Raw genomic sequence first — 18798 nt, 5'->3', positions numbered from 1 at the left:
CCCATGTGTCCTCCTTAGGTTCAATAGCTTGCATTAAAAGTACTGCATGAAACGAAGAACATAGAGCCTGATTAAGGCAGAGGATATTGCTGTGTTACATTCCTGCCCACCTCAGGAATACCAAGGCTAAACTAATATTTAGGTTTTTTGGACAAACATCTATTCTTAACTGCACAAACAATACGATCCAGTATAAAAATAACAGCCCGCTGCCTACCTTATACAAACCCCCCCTCCTCCGTCCTGCCAGCTAAACCAACAATGTGAAAAATATCTGCATGCATGTATACAGTATTGATATTTGATCAAGATTAAATCCCATTTTGAAAAACAATATAGGACCCTGGGGGTAGCTTTACTGCTTTGCTACCACTGGAACGGGGCTTAAGTGCCTCTCATTACAGTGCCAAGGGGGGCAGCAGAGAGCTTGCTGGGGTTTGCACTGAGCACAATGAAACCTTGGACGTGGCAAACTGCCTCTACCTGGGAGAGACCGTCTCAATGAATAACATGCCGTTGACAGCATTATACTTCATCTGGCCGCTAGCATGACACCCGTCGCAGGCAGAACGCACAAGTGTTTAATGGCTAAATTGGGAGACTGTTACTAATCGCTTATTGAATAATGAAAGTGACACAGCTGATAAAAGATTTCAATACTGTAGATTATTTATAATATTTCACTTAAGTGCTTCTCTGACAAATGGCCAGATGGAACCCAGCTAGGGAGTGCTTAACAATGTTCAGCCTTTTAGAAAAGCGTGAGAACTGAGTCACTGCTTTATATCTTTTATCTTACATTTCGAAAGGACCGCAGCTATTATAGTCTGCATTTAAAGTAACAGCTTACTTTTAGCAATTATTTTAGCTGTCGCTCCTCACAGCGTGGTGTGAGGCTGAGCAGCTCCTAATTTTCTGTTACACCTGCATCTATGTGTGACACAGGTGTCTGTCTGTATTACGGGATGATACCGGAACTCAATGATGAACGGAAACCTCTCATCTGTCAGGAAACAAAGCAAAGATAATCTCCAGTTCAAGCTGTTACCAGACTTCACATCTGAGCTGTTATGATTAAAACAGTTCAGAAGGAGTGGGAAACAGGCTTGTGCACACAGACAACAGTTCTGCTTTACAGGGGTCCTCATACATAGCTGGAAAGTATGTTTTCTTTCTGTATTACATTAAATAACACACCTCAGGTCTATTCAATAGACTGCACAGATTAGAAAGCCATGGAGAGAGGATGCCATGGAAGTGATTAAGTCAGTAAATCGCAGGTCTCGGCTAGAGAGCACAAAGAACCTCTCTAATTGAAAGCACTGCTGTAGGTGACACCTCTCCCCTTCGCCACAGGGTGGCGCTCCTAAGAAGAGGCGCTAAAGCCAACTGCGAAGAGAAAAAATGCACAGCAGTGGAGATTTATAAAATACACACATCTTTCAAGAGGTCCCTTTTTAAAAAAAAAAGTGGACTATAATGTCAGGTGAAGAAGACTGACAGCAGTACAGGACGAAGCACGTTTCACTCTTAACGAATGCTTTCTTAAGCTGAGCAACCATTTGATAAAGATGATGATGCTGGTGCTGAAGACGACAGCCTCCAGTTTGTGGGAGTGGGAAACAGGCTACCCAGCCGTGCTGCTGAAGCCGATTCCTTGTCGTTTTGTCAAGATTGGACTAGGTGACATCCTGGGATCAATTAGATAGAAACTCCCAACGAGCGACAGCAGATGAGCCGAAGGCCGTCCTCTTATTGGTAACCTTTCTTATGTTCTTCTGTCACAAGGTCATTCTGCGCTGTCCTAAAACAAACACGTGCTTCACACAACACGCAAACCAACATTCTTTTTTCAAGTATCCCACTGCTTTTTGACTCCATAATAGTCCTGGCTAGTACATATAATAAGATAATGAATCAAAAACTAAAAAAAAATACATCTAACCACTCTGCTCACTGCAGCACGCAGAGAAGCAGTCCTGACTCTGCAGGCCAGGCGCATCGCAGGGCCTGCCAGCCATAAATATTAAACCATCCTTTATTAAATAAAAAGGAAAGAAAGCTACATTAATCCTGTTCTGGGCTCCGTTCCCCTCCCATGGTGCTGAGCACTTGGAGTTCATTTTCTCCTTCAGTATTGATACTAATCTCTCTTTATCTCCTCATTAGGCCTGTCTCAGGAGCTGGGGCCGAGCACATTAGAGCCCATTAACACTGAGGAGAGCTCCAGCAGACACAGCCTGCCTCGCTGGTGTGAGAGAACCATCCTGGGAGAGCGCCGTGCCATTTTCATCTATTACCCCCCCACACCTCCAACCAACGAAGACCAAGGAAAAGAAAAGGCAGTCTGATGAACTCATGACCCCCCCAAAGCCAAGTCACTACATCTGCTGAACTTTCTAACACAAAACAATAAAGAAGTCTCCTTTGCGTCGGGCTCTAAACCATCACAGAGCAAGAAAAAATGATTAAGAAAATAAGAAAACAATTCAACTCCACAGTGCCAAGTAAAGATTCTCTCGGTCTGTTTGAATTTTATTTCTGAATGCCGGACAGTATTATCTGTGCTACAAGCACTCCCTGGCGCTCTCTGTGAGTAGCTGGCAGAGTAGAGGGAATTTCCAGCTGCCTGACCTGCCAGCTGTAATCCACATTCGCACCAGAAAAACAACTGCTCCTGAAAGGTGACAACTTTTTTTGGGGGGGGTTCTACAACATACTGCACGACAAAAGCTAACTTAAAAAATGCCCCCTCAGTGTAACCTGGTTTGTTATTCAAAACAATGAGGAGGAAAAAAATCATTCCAATTGACAGGCTTTGTCACGGTGTCATCAACTTATGACTGTGTGTTAGAGTGTACTGTGTGCAGCGTCAATGTTACTGTTTGTATGCTATGTGTATTACTATGTATATTATTGTCACTGTTAGCGTGTAAATGTTGGTTTTGATTCATTGCTTTGTGCTAGTATCAATGTGTTACTGTCAGTGTTCATGTGTCAGTGCGTTACCATGTGCTATTATCAATGTGTTACTGCTTAATGCATGACTGCGTCAGTTACTGTGCGTCAGCATGTTACTGTGTGCCACTGTCAATGTTACTGTCTGTCACTTTTAGTGTGTTAGGTAAACCGTGTGCAAGTGCTTGTGTGTCAGCTGTATATCTGTTAGTGTATTACCGTGTGCTACTGTCAGTTGTATTAGTATGTTAGTGTTTTACTGTGTGCTAGTGTCAGTGTTACTGTTAGTATATTACCTTGTGTTAGTGTCACAATTACTGCATGCTAGCATCAGTGAGCTCCCGTCAGTGTTGATTTATAAGTGCATGCCAGCGTTAATGTGTCAGTATATTACTGTCAGCGTTGGCGTTGCCGTGTTTCACAATCGGTGGATTACGAAGTGCCAGTGTGCACATCACTCTGCATGTGTCAGTGTATCGCTACATGTCAGTGTTACTGTGTCACTGTTTGTCACTGTGTCACCGTGAGGCAGCAGCAATGTTGCTGCGTGTCAGCACTGGCATGCAAAGTATTGGTGTGGTAAAGTGGTAGTGAATTTCTTAATATCAGTGTGTGTGTACTAATGAGTCTGTGTTACTGTGGGTAGGTGTCAACGTCAGGAAGGCTCTCCAGAGCAGAATCCCAGTTCTGAAGAAGTTCAGGACACAGCCTGATGCAAGAAGACACTCCTCAGCATTTACACAGTACAGCAACAGAAGACACACCTGAGGGACTGGCCCAGTCTCCACCAACACAGGGAAAAAAGTTCCTCTTTAATGAAGACGGTGACTGCTTCACTTCAGAGAAACCCCTCTACTTTCACAACTACGGGGAAATCTACAATTTTTACAGCTAAAAGCACACAGAAATGTAAGGATATGAATCTCGGACTGTTCATGACATGACTGGTTACACGCTGGGTACACATTAGCCTAATGTGCCTCTTTGGACGAATGCAGACCGTAGCTCGTGTTGCTCGGAACCCTGGGATTGTTTTAAGGGCAGCTGACTTGATCATGTAATGGGTAAATCACCTGGTCTGTATGAAACCGGTGCACAGCTATGCCCGCTTTCAAAGTCTTGCGTGTTCCAGTTTTCAGTTCCTGCACTTTTCGTCAGGGGACAGCGGTGTTACCGAGCCGAGCGAAGGAGCAAGGGCCGAGCTTACCTTCAGCGGCGCCGGAGATGCCATCTGCTTTGAAGTTGCTGGTGCTCTTCTTCCTCCTGTGCTTCTTGCGGTTGGCGTGCGGGGAGGGTGGCGGGTCCAGCTTGGGGCTGGTGGTGCTGGAGATGCTGGGGCTGGAGCACACCGAGTCTCCCAGGCCCGTGTCTGCAGGAGGCGACAGGGGAGGAGGGGAGTGGGGATGGGAGAGGACGGGAGGTTAGAGTCAGTCAGAGCACTGCTGCAGTACCACATCTCTGGAGCTCAGTACAGCCAGAACGCTGACGTTTTCCATCACGCATCTTATTTTGAGGTTTACTTCACATTACAGCAAGAAAAAAACTTGCAAAACCTATTTTTCATGCGTCGTGTAGCTGTGATTGTAGAGATTTTCTGTGATGGGCAAGCTCCATGGTTGGCAGCTCTATTATAACGACGCACGGGACAACGAATGAACCCAGGCCCACCATTCTGACACAGCATGCATGTGTGCTACTGCGTTTATTTTACCCTGTAACACACTGTTCCTTGCAGAATGAGACTCTTTCCATTAGCGGCCAAGACAGGTCGGCTGCGGTTTCAAGTTTTCAAAAAGCTAAAATGAGACCTGTGGCCTGGCCTGAGAGAAAAGCAATTTTAAAATACCAACAATAACAAAAATAAACACAACAAACATTAAAAAGGTGTTGTGTGTGTGTGTGGGTGGGGGGCATATATTACATATCAATCACAGCCCCTGAAACAAAGGAGAACTGAAATGCACCATCTTAATGTCTTAAGCTTAAAGTTCAGAAAAGGCAGCAGGAGGAGGGGAGGACACACAATGTCAGATGCAGTAGCACAGCACTGGCTACTCACAGACTGGGCACTGAGGCCAAAGCTCCTCACTGACAGGCTCAAGACTAGGTGGGCTCATCACAGCGGACAGCTCCTGGTACTAATCTTCATCTCCCTCTGTTACCTAGTGCTTCTTGCTATTCCAGTTCTAATAATGATGAAACACTGATTCACCGGACAATTATCATACTAATAATGAATAAATTGTGCATAAATAATAATAACAATAATAATATTCCTTCCTCTGTGAATGGCAAGCATGAAGCATGAGGGAGAGAGGCCGTTTCACTTTTCATACGCGGAGCTGACAGCTGTGACTAGGGGCTGAATAAAATAACATTCAGTTCACATAAATATCAAGCCAGGCTAGCTGGAGTGATGGGGGGCCCCCCTCTCTGGCGCTGAATGCACTCCCAGCCTTTCGCAACGGCAGACAGCCCCAAGGACACTCATAACTTATTTTACAATCATTTAGTCTCAGCTCAAGTGGAAAACGTGACAACTTATCTCTGCTGACAAGATGCCATCTCAAACCGTACAATTAACTGTACCCGATTAACTGCCCAGCCCATCATCATCTCCCGCGTTTGATGGACTGCACTGAGCCGGCTTCCTCTTTCACTCCTTCCACCTACTCGCTCCCTCTCTCCAGTTCTCTCTCTGTCCCCTCTTCCCTCTGCCGGATGTCTCAGGCCAGCCTCTCCTCTCTTCCCTGAGCCCCTCTCCTCATTTCTCTCCCTCAGTTTCTCCTGTTTAATATACTTCTCATCTACGGTTATAGGTCACTTTTTTTTTAGAAACTGAGCACAGAAATGATAAAAAAACATTTTTCTTGTGTCTGTATCTGTGATTGTATAGATTTTCTATGACTGGGAATAGCTGGCAGCTCTATTACAATGATACACAGGGCAATGAATTAATAGTCCCACCATTCTGACACAGCATTGCATGTCTGCTACTGTTTTTATTTGACCCTGTAACACCCTGTTCCTTGAAGAATGTGATACTTTCCATTAAGAGCCAACACAATCTGCTGCAGTTTCAACTTTTTGAAAAGCTTAAATGAGATCTCTGGCCAGGCCTAAGGGAAAAGCCATTTTAAAATACTAACAATAATAAAAGTAAACACTTCTCTCTTCCTTTAGCTCCTCTCCTCATCTCTCCCTCACTTTCTCCTGTTTAATACCCACATTATTTCTCTGTCTACGCTAACAGGTAACTTTTTTTGGAAACTATGCGAACACAGAAAACATGGATCAAGTCTTTCTTCAACAAAACTGCAGGCCTTGTTTTGTAAAGGGTTGCTGTCCAGCTAAAACTTTCCCCCAAAAAAACTGTACAGGTACAGGTGAAGGCGCTGACCACAATCTTTGAAGAAATGAAAGCCGAGACAGAATATTTGTGTCAAATTTAACTCAGTCTGACTCGCACTGTTTTTTTTTACCGAAGCTTGTAATAGAGGGACTAACAAGTTCCTTTGATTCCAGGTCATCTCTGTTCTGAAAAACTCACTTACACGAACCTATGGTTCGAATTTCAATCAGTCCTTCACAGTACTCCAATTTCTCAACTTAAAAGATCCTGCAGGTTTGTATTTCCAATGTCTACTCCAACCCCTTATTCCTCGCCCTATTCTCATCGCAGTCCAGCCCTAAATCTAGCATGGAATTAATTTACGATTCACTTTCCCATTGCTAATTCAAGTCAGATAAGCCTTCTGTCTATCTCGGATGGCTCAGTTGTGTGCAGTTAACTTGAAGGGCTCAGAATGTCCAGGTTCTTGTTAGGAGACCTGCTTACTGGAATAACTCCTGGGGCATGGCATTCCTGCAAATCCCCAATCAAAGACACCTGCTCTGCAGCTCCACATGTGGGGATCATTTTCACTTTGGGCACAAAGGACTCTTTTACAGGCTGTGGAACAGATGCTAAATCAGTTGCTTCCTGCTCCATGGCCTCCACCTTCTGTGGTTGGCATGAGCAGGAGGACTTCTGTGAACAGAGGCTACAGACGGCAAAACTGAAAACTGTTAAAAAAAAACATCAGCAATAAATGTACATAGTGGAAAAGAACAGTTAACCTCAAGTGAACATTCAAACTGGGGTTATGGCCATTTCAATAATATTAACAACGCCTATTTCAATCTTTTTTGCCTTGGGAGTATCCAGTGCTGATCCTAAAAAGCCACAGATCCTTGTCACACCAAACAAGCTTCAAATCAACTGCTTTACTATTGGTTCAAGATTCATATGGCCTTCAACCACTGATTGAAGACGTCTACAAAAGCAGTTCCTAAAGACCACTGATCTGAACAGGAACAAATAGGTCTTTTTAAAGAAATCAAATTTTATTACTGTGAACTAATGGTAATGACTTGATTCGGTTTATTTTCAGGGGTCTGTCACGAAACCGCCGTTAACGAAGCCATCGTTACCTTACAAACAGAACTCTTTCTGCACATCTTTTGAAAAGGGGCTACCAGCAATAAAAAGACAAAAAGGTATGTGTGTTTTCCTGGGCGGGCTACCTCACAAGCTCTCAGCAATGCAAAGCAGCCTGTGATGTGAAGCTAGAGGCACTGTAATGCAATGCCTCTGAGAGCAGACAGGAGTGGAGGCTGGTTAGGTTTCTAACTCTTATTACCCTCTGAAGGAAATAACAGCCCGTAGATCTGAGAGCAGGCCTGCCGTAGCCTGTACTCTCTCTTCAGTGGTGTTTTACAAGGGTAATCTCAGTAACTGCTGTATCATTTTCCAGCTCACTTACTGCAAACAGTTTCTTCTGCTGGAAGAGGCCTCTGTTTCAGAATATGTCTAACACTTATGGAACCCATATTCACTCTCACCTAGCCCTGTACTGGCTTTAGGGGTATTTGGGAGTGTTTGAACAGATGATAATATGAAAGGTTATATATGAGAAGATGCCATTTAGGTCATCTAACTCGTTCAGTAGTTAGTCGATAATTGATCCGAGAATCCAAGGAAAGAAGACAGTACATCATTCATGAACACATGGCTGGGTAGTTTGTTCCTGACTTAACATCCATGAGCAAAAAAGTGTCTCCTTTTTTCTGTGTGAAAGGCACCTCCCCATAGCTTCCACATGTCCTTCAATTTGTTTTTCACTGCTGATTCTGTAACTGCATGTAGTGTACTCTGTTCAAGACTAAAAAGATTCAGTTATTATAGTCCACAGGACATCCCTTTAAACCTGGGATGAATCTGGTCTCTGGACTTGGTTCCAGAGCAACAAGATCCTTTTTGGAATGTGGTGACCAACATTGTACACAATATCCTAAATTCTAGAGGACATAGTAAAAACCTAAGCACTTTTCATCATTAGCTTCTTCAAGCGCTCCGATTTTCATCTTAGCCTATGTTTATTTATTATTAAATGTCATTTCTCAGGTGTTTGCCACGTTTTGTATTTTCTAAAATACAAAGTCCTTTTGAACTTGCTTTGGAGCTTCTAAAGTGTTTCCTAACACTCCTATTTTGGTATCATATAGGAACATGGATAACTGGCCAACTGTAAGAGAATCTTAATCACTAATAAAAATTAACAGAGATCCCTGTGGAACATCAATGATTAGATTGACTCAATTTGAGCATTTCACTCTAAAGAACATAAGTGGATCAGAAAATGCATCAGTGATGTTTTTTTTACCATTAAAAAGTTCTATATCCATATATAAGCATTACGTAGAATGTGTACAACCTAAAATTACTTCTATGAGGAACTTTACAAATAGCCTTCTGAAAATCTAAACAAGCCATATCACATTTTCTGTTTGAATCCATTATTGCTATTGCTCAGAGAACTGAAACAAGATAGTTAAGGAAGACCTAGCTTTTCTAAATACTTGAGATAACCGGATTCTGCTTGTACGGGTTTAAAACATACTCGAGTGGATGCTCTGACAAACAGAGGAAGAAAGCAGAATTATCCATACCCATGTTCTCAGGGTCAGCTGCTGGCGTCCCTAGTGAACGTTTCCAAGCAGTGTGAGTTAAATTAAAATCCCCCCACTATAGTCCCTTTGGCCGAATCACTGTGTGAAGCACATTGTGATGATGGTCACTGTGAAACGATTACAACAAATATATGAGTGACTGACTGATTAATTGAGGGGAATTTAAATAATGGAAGCACATCAAGGTGAAGTGATCTGCATTAAGAACATCCATTTGAGTTAGAAGGGTGGGACAGATGGGACGTGAGTGATGATGCACTGTGAGAGCGTACAGGTCACAGTGAAGCACTTTCAGGTACCAGGACTGACTGGGGTGAGGAAGGGTGACATCCTTTGTGCTGCTCTCTCCTTTCTGATCCACAGGTGGAAAGTACAGTAGCACAGCCACAGGCATAACATGAAAGGGGCTGGAGGGGGGGTTCTGGATATTAAAGAGGATGTAGAAGTTCATAATCTATTGATTATAGCCCCTGCCGATATGACTAGCAGCCTAACACAAGACAGGGACGTGTGAAGTCAAACGGGAGGGAAACGTACAGTACGAAAACGTCTGACACACTATGTATAAAGCGTAGTGGAACACGCCCAGCTTCTGAAGTTTCAGAATCCAAAGGGCTTTCCAAGTTGGTAGCTCAATAACAGCCTTTAAAGAAAGCAATCAAGCATGGATATGAACACATCGGTAGCGTGTAACATTTCACCGTGAGAAGACTTAAAATGCGCTACTAAAGCACATAAACAAGAAAAGTTACTAACAAGAGGAGACCATTCAGCACAAATTAATATGCATGTCCTGTACAACTGTCTCCTGAAGATAATGACCTGTTAACCTGTATACAGCACTATTAGAACATGCAATATTATACCTGTGTCACCCATAATATTTTGCACATCAAACACAGATGGAACAAATATTAAACTTTTCCCCCTAGATCCTAGAGGAACAGGTAAAAGAGGGCTAGATCGACCAAAAACAAAAATGGTCAGGTGCAGAGCCCAGCCAAAGTGCATTAGAATAGCAGTGGTCACCCCCGACTTTCTGAGCACCCAAGAGAGGGTCAACAGAGCAGCAGCGTTGCTCTGGCATGTAACATCTGATTCCTGGCGGACTAGGGATCTCACATGTATACCACATCTGTGCACCAGTATGCTCACATTCCCTTGTGTTGAGTGGGGATGAATGATCAAGAAAATGCACAACGGTTCCTGGCGCAGTGATAATCAGTAGCCCTCACAACTGATCATTTTCCATGATCTTAAAAAGAGACTTCGAGGCAGGAAAAAATGCGTACAAAGACTTGCACTGGCACAGGGGTACGGAGGCAGAGGTTAAGGGGAGAGGAAAAGGACAATAAAGGCCAGGCTGCTTAGGAAGAATGAAAAATAATAAATGCATCAACACTGCCTCGAGACAAACAGAAATTAAAATAGGAACATTAGTCAACTGGTCAGGCAACTGAAGTGATTGGTCCCCAGTGCGCTCGCCTGGAGCCAACTTCTCATTCCAAGAGGGAGAGAACGCTCAGAACTTCCCAGGGCTCGGAGTCTGCCCAAAGAAATGTGCTCCCAATTAAACAGGAGAAATCGATTATTGTTATTAGTATTATTTTTATATCATAAAGGGAAATGGCAATAAAAGGCCAAACTTATTATATGTTTTGTGTATGCATGCTCGCTTGGGGCCTTGTTTGCTAAAGTAGTCGGTTTGAATGCCAAGGAGGGGAATAAAGGCAAAAGAACATTCTGTCAGGAGTCTGCAATCTGAGGCACACAGGGTCCAGCAACCTAAAGTACTAGAACACAGGGCAAGAGTGAATTCACCTCCCAGTCAAATATTTGGTCTTTTGCCACTGTTTCTCTGTTTCATTACCCTGTTTTTACCTTTGTATTTGGGGGCATTTCTATTGGAGACGGGAATAACCAATACCATTTTCATGTATCTCAGAGCCCCCCCCAGAATGCCAAACATCCATTAGGATGCAAAAGCTAAATGAAGAAAAACTGAAGCATTCTCACTGAAGCATAGTATGAGTGATATTAATGTTCAAGGCAGTGATATCAGGTTCTATATTTAATACATTCACACAAAAGTAGGAAGAACCGGCAAGGAAACACACTGATCCCTAAATCTTTTAAAAAAAAGGAAAATTCCAACCAGGACATTCTTGTCAAGTCCATGAAAGATTTTAACCATAAGAAGTAGGAAAAATGACAAAGACAGTATGTTTGATTTTAGTTCTCATGCAATTATTATTTTGTGCTATTTGCAGAAATAACTACAAAGAAAAAAAATGTACAGTAAGCTCTTAAACCAGGTCACTTCTCATTTCATGAGAGAGTTTCAAACTTGAAATTCTTTTTATTAGTGAAGGATTTCAACCAGGAAAAACAAGATGGGTCAGGTTCATCCAGCACCAATTCAGAACTTGATTATACTTTTTCAAATGAGTACAATAAGAACACATATCTGTGGTTCAAGGAAACAATCAGAAGATAAATTCTGGTACCCCATCCTGAATAATATGAGACTGCCATGGTCATTTAAACCCCAGCTGGAAAGGAGGGGTTAATTCAGACTGACAACACTAAACTAAAACATATTTATCTAAGCCTCTCAGGATGGTTGTGTAACAGATAAACTTCATCCTCCCCCAGTCTTTATTAGTACAACAGCAACTCTTAAGGGGCCATAGGCTGTTGCCTGCATGCAACTGGAGGAAAACTCCAGCTAATTAATTTATAATTTAATTATTTTACAATTTTTAACATAAGAGAAGCAAGATCTCATTTCTGTGAGCTCCTGAGGCTAGAGGTGACAAGCAATCAACTTGCAACTCACGGTCATACAGCTATCAAAATACATACAGTCAATGACTGCACTCCATCACATCTTTAGATACAAATAAAGGTTATTTTTAAAAAGCCTTAATGGGTCTAATATTTTGAGACAGTGATTGGTAAAGCCCTACTCAGGATGACATTGGGCTCCAGGATACTTTAATGCCCAAATGCCTGTTTTTTATTCCAGCAGGTATGGGTATGAAATGTACAGTAGGTTGCCTTGGAATGATGTTTGTATTGGCATGCTATATACTCAGAAACTATAGTAATTGAATCTCGAATGCAATTAAGGCTATCAGTCACTAATTAGATTTGTTAGAAGACAGTTCTGGGGTGCCTTACTGTGAGAACTGAGAACTTAGATTAATAAAACAGACGGCACAGTTAAAACATTCTTAAGGAAATAGCAGCAATGAAATCAGATCACTGAACATCTGGACATCAATCTGTTGAAGTTCTCTCAGAGATATAATAATACAATTTAAAACATTTGCAAAGAAATTATACCAAGTTATTTTAGTAATGTTAGTCTTGCAATAAGCTCTATTTCTGCATTGAATTACTCTACATGCCACCAAGTCTGTTAAGTTGCTTTTGATATTAATAGTATAACACTTTTTATAGCATCTTATTATGTAGGCAACATTCACAAAACTATGCATACAAAATGCCACTTAATTTAGAGCTTTATGTAAGGTGCCAACAAGTATCACTGTGGTTAAAAACAACCACCACAAAACAAACATCTGCTGTAAGACTTTAAAGGCAAACATCTAGAAGTCCAGGCTGATCTGCTGCTCTCAAGCAGAGAGACAGATGCATTTCTGACAAGCTGCTCCTGCACACCCCCTGAAACCACATTTAAGCATTTTACAACTATAATTGTTATTTAAAGAAGGCACAGAGTATCGGGAAAACAGAAACTGAGGCATTAACTGTGGGCAATGCTGGGATGAGCCCTGTTTCTTCTAGCTGTCTGCTGCACTCAGTACTGATCGGGTAGATACACCATGTGACAGCTGCCTGTTACAGAGCACGGGGCAGACAAGGCTTTAACCCTGGAAGAGCACAAACAAGATGTCAGGGCCACGCTAATCCAGCAGAAAATGTGCAGCACCGGCATGTGAGCTTTGTGCATTAAGAAGGGAGAAATCCTATTTCGGGACTATTAGACTATTACTGCCTCTTGTAACCTTCCAATGTGTGATGATAACAGAATCTGTTACGGTATGTGTTTGACAGTCACTTTCCTGAAGCTAGGTTCTGAGTTTTATTATCTGGTGGGGGCAGAAACGCAGCAAGTGTTTCTCAAGCCGATTGCTCTCCTCTACGATACATCCATCAGAAGTGCTCCTTTTCTTCTTTCGCATTGAAGGGAGGCATGGGGTTAAAGTACAGAAAAAAAAAAACTTTTAGCATCTCAATAGCACATTCTCTCATGCCAAAAAAGAAAAAGACTGGAACACTAATTGAAAAATCTAGTGATTTTTTTGGTACCCTCCACCTCTCCTAAAATTAATCTGGAGTTGATCATCGTGGTCTCCAAGCAGCCATTAGCTTGATAAACAGTTAAAGCAGCATTAGGAGCTGACAGCTCGATCAATGCTAGATATACGAGAAATCCACAAGCAGCCCCAGCGCACTGGCGCCCCCCACCTCCTCCTCTTATTCTCCCTTCATTTAACTAGCACCTCATTGTAACACTGTGCCCCCTGTTGCTCAATTGATCCTACAATGTCTGCTTAAATGGTGGATACCCCAGAGACGGCTTGATAGCCTGATTATAAGGACATGAGGAACTCTGCCATGCACAAGCTCCTGTTTTGCTCAGGCCTCACGATTCAGTCCGGCTAACAATGGGAAAACATAGTCCTTGCTGTTGGTTTAGTTTCCAAACGTTACTCATTAAGAGAGGTGGGTAAGAGTAGCCCATTTTCTTCCTGTTACATCATACTTGTCCACCCCCCCTTCCCAAACACATACACACTCCCCTTTCTTTCTTTTATTGCCCATTAGGTCTCTGTATCTCTGCTATGTGCTTTGCATTTCTCTCAGCGAAGAGTTTAAGAAATAGGTCCCGAGGTGGCCGTTTTTCAGTCACCTCACTTAACGCGGCTTAATCCATGGTTTCTGCACACAGAAAGGTGCAGATGATGAGGGCAATTAATGCAAAAACTTGCCTGTACCACTAAGACCAGGTAATGAGATGGAACATTGCTGTAACAAATAGCTTGAAACTGCACATAGTGGCCTACAGCAAAACCATGGCAAAACGGAAACATGGGCAGCAACAAAGCTACTAAACTAATAATGAGAGTGACAATTCAGTGAATGAGAAACTAATCTTTTTTTGCTAATTTTTTTATAAACTAATCTTGATGCAAATCTACCTATGATGCAAAGTAAAGACAGGGGAAAGACTTTTCCCTTGTTACGTCACACACTGCTACAGGCAGTATTTTCAAACTAAAAGCTCCGTTTCGCAACTACAAAAAAAAAAAAAAATCACCTGACAAATTATTTCCAGGAAAGAGCAAAAAGTATTTTGAAAGTCAGAAATGGAAAATGGTCAACATCGCTAGCATTCAGCAAGACAGGACAATGAACGCAAGCCCGCGGTTTCTTTTGAAATGGATTCCACTCAGATGTGCCCGTGCTCCCAGCCTGAGGGCGGTGGTGAGGCCTACCTGTGCTGATGCCGGAGTTGGCGATGACAGTGGCTTCGCTCCACTGGTCAGCACTGGACACAGAGTAGGAGCGCTGGTGCATGCCATCGGGCCGGCTGTTGAAGGACACCAGGCTGATACCGCTGGCCATCTGAGATGCTGAGGTGCTGCTGGTCACTGACCCTGCAGGGCACATGGCGAAGACCATGAGAGAGGCCGGCAGGCAAAGTGAGAGAGTGCGTGTGTGTGCGAGGAGGGTGAGAAACTTTCAGGCCTGGAACAATCTACAACCGATTCAGCCATCCATTTTTAACTGCTTTATCTAATACAGCGTCCTGGGGGAGTCCAAACCTATCCCAGCAAGCAACGGGTGCAAGACAGGTAACACTCTGAACAGGACACCAGCACACAGACACAGACACGCACTCACCCACACCAGGACCAATTTCTCTGAGGTGAACTCACTGACCAGTTTATCTGTGGACTGTGGGAGGAAACCCACACAAACACAGAAAGCACCCCAGCTACTGAACCCAGCACCCCAGAGCTGTGAGGCCCACCCAGAGATAGACCTACCTTCTCCTTTAACCCTTCGTAATTCTGTATTGCACTCTACCGCCGGCATTATTATCAATCAAATAGTTCTGTTTCGCTAGGTGATACAAGCAAATCTGCGGATAAATATATAAACTGATAAGAATGATAGAAAGTAAGAAAATTCCACTGTCATATTCCCCCAGAAAATGAAACTTCAGGAGGTTAAGAAAGCAAGAGAGTTTCAAAGTGCTTAATTAATGGTGGAGACAAAAGAAAGAAGTAGTTAATCCCTGAGGTTTGAAGAAAGGGCTGATGGCAACTGTAGTCACACTGTAGGAGAATTCTAAATCTGATTCACAATTAAATTCATGTTTTAATTAGGAATTACTGCGGTCTTAAAATTAATCAATTAGACATTGGAAGAGGAGAAAATGAGCCTGACGCTGCCCTAAGAATACCACATTTCTTCAGGCTCCATTTATAACAATGCAGGAGTATGACAAGCCCCTGCAAAGCATCATGGGAATCTTACAGAAGGGTTTTCCTGTGTCCATTTCTTCACAATACCGATAACACAAAGAGATATCCTTACTGTTACTGGAAAACCTAGAAACCTGCAAATGAGTGATGTACACCAAACCTAATTATTGTTGAACCCAAAGCATAACCTGACAGTACAGGGTACCAGCTGGGACACCACACCAATCTATTACAGGAGGAAAACAAACAAGCACAAGAAGAGAAACCAGTTGTGCCAGTATATATTTGGAAGAGAGGAAATAGAATCGCTGGTTAAAAACCTAGACATACAAAACATACAAACTCCACAAGAGAGGTTCTGCACAGTCCAGAATATCAGACCCAGGATCCAAGAGCTGTGAAGCAGCTGGGCCATCTGCCACACCCATGTTTGACTTTAGTCTTTCAAACTACAGTACCTCAGCTACTCAGTTTCAAAACCTCAGAGCTGCACATGCCTTCCCTCTCTTTAAAGGCCAAGGTTTTCCTTTTCTATGCAGAAACAAAATTCTATGGCAGTCTTCTCTACTAAAATTGTAGTCATTCTGTTTTAAGTGAACAATGAGTCCTAACGGATCTGTATTACCTGTCACAGTGGACTATTCTGAACCATACAAGAAGCACTTTAGTGTTATGGAGGAGTAGAGAGGAATAAATGGGGTTAATGACAAAGGTCACATGAGGAATTAATTAGACTGGACTGGTATCATGTACCAATCCAGAATGTACCATGAGTTTTTGTGATTGTGTGTTTGTTTTTCTAATCAATGTGAATTAAAGAGATAAATTAAGTTGGTTTCTTAGTAGCCAAACTAAATTATATAAATAAGTTGAAATTAAGATAGCAGAAAACACTGTTTAAGCCACCAATCTGAAAACTTGTAACTCTTGATTGTCTAAGATATACAAGACTTTTGCACTACAGTGTATATATTTCAACAAGAGGTACATATCCATGCAACACATCAACACTTCTGTACTAAATGCAAAATAAGCTGTTTGCACACCTAAGAGTTAGTTATCTCCAATAATTCCAATTCCATTAGATATAAGTATATATATTATAACTAATAACTATTAGATAACTGTTTGCTGTAATGCAAAACAAAACATTTGCTATGAAAAGCATCAATACTGGAGCACTGTATAGTAGGTATACTCTGCCTACAGTGTACACTTTGAGAACAAAAGATAGAAGAAGTGACACTTCTGCTAAAAATCAAATGACCAAACTAAGTCAGGCCATCCTAGCAGAGAGCGTTAATTAGCTCTGCTGGTTGACCACTGGGGTGATCTCTTCTGAAGGGGAGGTGTGATAGTCACTGTATTGTCCTCTCCAGTCCACGTCTGATATTAGATAGATTAGCTTTAGCATTGCTTTATACAAGAGAAGGTTTACTTGCATTTTCCTTGTCAAAACCGGTTTGCTTTTAGTTAAACTGAATCGCATTTTCCACTACAGCTTACCACATAATTACCTTGGAATTTACTCCAATGAATCTAAACAGCCCAGCAGAGAGTCTTCCTCTTGAAATGTCACAAGTCACACTGATGCCTTCCCTGCCTTGTGTTGTGGCTTTTTTATTTCATTTAACAAGAGCTGGGATGGCCATCTAATTTTCAAATCAATTCCTAGGACAAAATCTTCAGTTGATTCGGTTTGAATAAATAGGGTGCATCAGCTTTTGCTTGAGAAACCCTGGAATTTAAGACAGGGTTTCTGAAGATTGACAATTCAGAAAAAATCCTATTTAGTCACTGCCCTGATATCCATTTTTGCCCCGGAAAGTCTGGGTTGTTCCGTCTTCAATGTTGTAGTATCAGCACTAACGTCTCACAGATTGTCAAAAAATGGGTTTTCTGGTCTGGTTGATAACTGTAAACATGTAAAACAGAAAAGAGGATTCTGCCATGTTAAACTGAGTGCCCCCAAACTTGATGCAACCGCCCAGTTTTCCTGAGCTCACTCTTCCTGATTTAAACAGCATTTTTTTAATAAGACCAAGCCAAGACACGTTCCTATCATCTTTTTACCAGGTTTGTGTTGCTTCTATATCAGCAAGAGGTGAAGGCCATCCACCCTAACAGGACGGGAATATAATTATCAGCTGAAATCTATAAGATCTTTTCTATTGTTTTGTCTTTAATTCTTGTTAACATGCCAGCAGTCCCGGAACCTTGCCTGCACTGGCCCTGTATTCTTTATAGCATAAATAAAACTGAGGTTAAAAACAGATTTCTCCCTCTTCCCTCGTCCTTTCTCGTGGAATGATGATCTTCTAATCTCTGCAAACTAAGTGACTAAGCTCATTTTAAACAAGCACTTAGAAGTAAAGCGCAAAAATGTATCAGTTTTACTTTGATCTATAGCAGTGTGATTTGTCTTTGGGTATATGATGTGCTGCTTCTGTCTGCCTACGGGAAATTCCAGCAAATGAAATGTCACGTCTCAATTTAATCTCCTTTGAAATGAATAAATAAGGTCCTCTTGGCTTTAATGAGCACCTTTGGTAAATGGGAACATTTATATAAAGAAAAAGAAGGGAACTTAACAAAAAAAAAAGAGGGGACAACTTGGATGGACCTAACAAGTAGTGCAAGTCACATGTGGGTTTAAAAAACTATATCGATTGCTCTGTTTGAGATGGCCAAAAGGGATTTAAGGTTTCGAAATTCATTGTAAGGTTTGCAAGTGAAACAAGTACAATGGCAGCCTGGAGAAGCCCTGCCTGAGATTGGAATGGTTTGGATTTAAGAAATAAAGCAGCTCCCAGCGGACCACACAATAGGGGGATAATGTATCCTTAAGCACAGCCAATGAGCTGTCATTCTGCACAGCCAATTACTTTTATACGTGTGTCACTCAAAGAGGAGAAATGAGTGGTCCCATTAGCTGAAACCCTTTTGGCGCTGTTCATAATGTACTCTGGGCTCATTAATCCAAGGGAAGAGAGCATTCCGCATGGACACGCGCGCACACACACTCGAGAGAGAGAGAGAGAGATGTAGATAAGGAAGAGGAGAGCAAGAGGGAAAAGTAAGACCCCTCTCTTCTCCTCTGCTGGATAAAACAACACTAGTTGTGAGACACACACGGTTGCAGCAATCTAAAACATACCACCCATTTAAAAACACTTGATTACAGTACTTTTATTTTCTTTTAGAAGAGTAGTGTTTCAAGAGTCAACCAGAGAACGTGAAAAATGTATTTTGCCCCTTTTCAGCACTTTCACTTCAGAATTTCATTTTTTTTAAATTGCAAAAA

The 18798-nt window shown here is 42.0% G+C and overlaps 1 protein-coding gene across 8 annotated transcripts in view; it reads right to left on the bottom strand.

Annotated features, from left to right (window-relative positions):
* Positions 1–18798, bottom strand: part of agap1 (ArfGAP with GTPase domain, ankyrin repeat and PH domain 1) — a 237197-nt gene that overhangs the window by 35968 nt on the left and 182431 nt on the right. For 6 of the 8 annotated variants that reach the window (XM_015358506.2, XM_015358507.2, XM_006636303.3 and 3 more), the window contains 2 exons: positions 14499–14660; positions 4166–4327 (listed from right to left, as the gene is read on the bottom strand). In XM_015358506.2, coding sequence (XP_015213992.1) covers positions 4166–4327; positions 14499–14660 — 324 coding nt within the window. The remainder of the gene's footprint in view (positions 1–4165; positions 4328–14498; positions 14661–18798) is intronic. The other 2 variants (XM_006636304.3, XM_015358505.2) reach the window with 1 other exon arrangement.

The sequence above is a fragment of the Lepisosteus oculatus genome, chromosome 12, assembly GCF_040954835.1.
Source record: "Lepisosteus oculatus isolate fLepOcu1 chromosome 12, fLepOcu1.hap2, whole genome shotgun sequence".
Taxonomy (NCBI): Eukaryota; Metazoa; Chordata; class Actinopteri; order Semionotiformes; family Lepisosteidae; genus Lepisosteus; species Lepisosteus oculatus.
The sequence above is the reverse complement of the archived record's forward strand: the minus strand, read 5'-3'. Positions and strand labels throughout refer to the sequence as shown.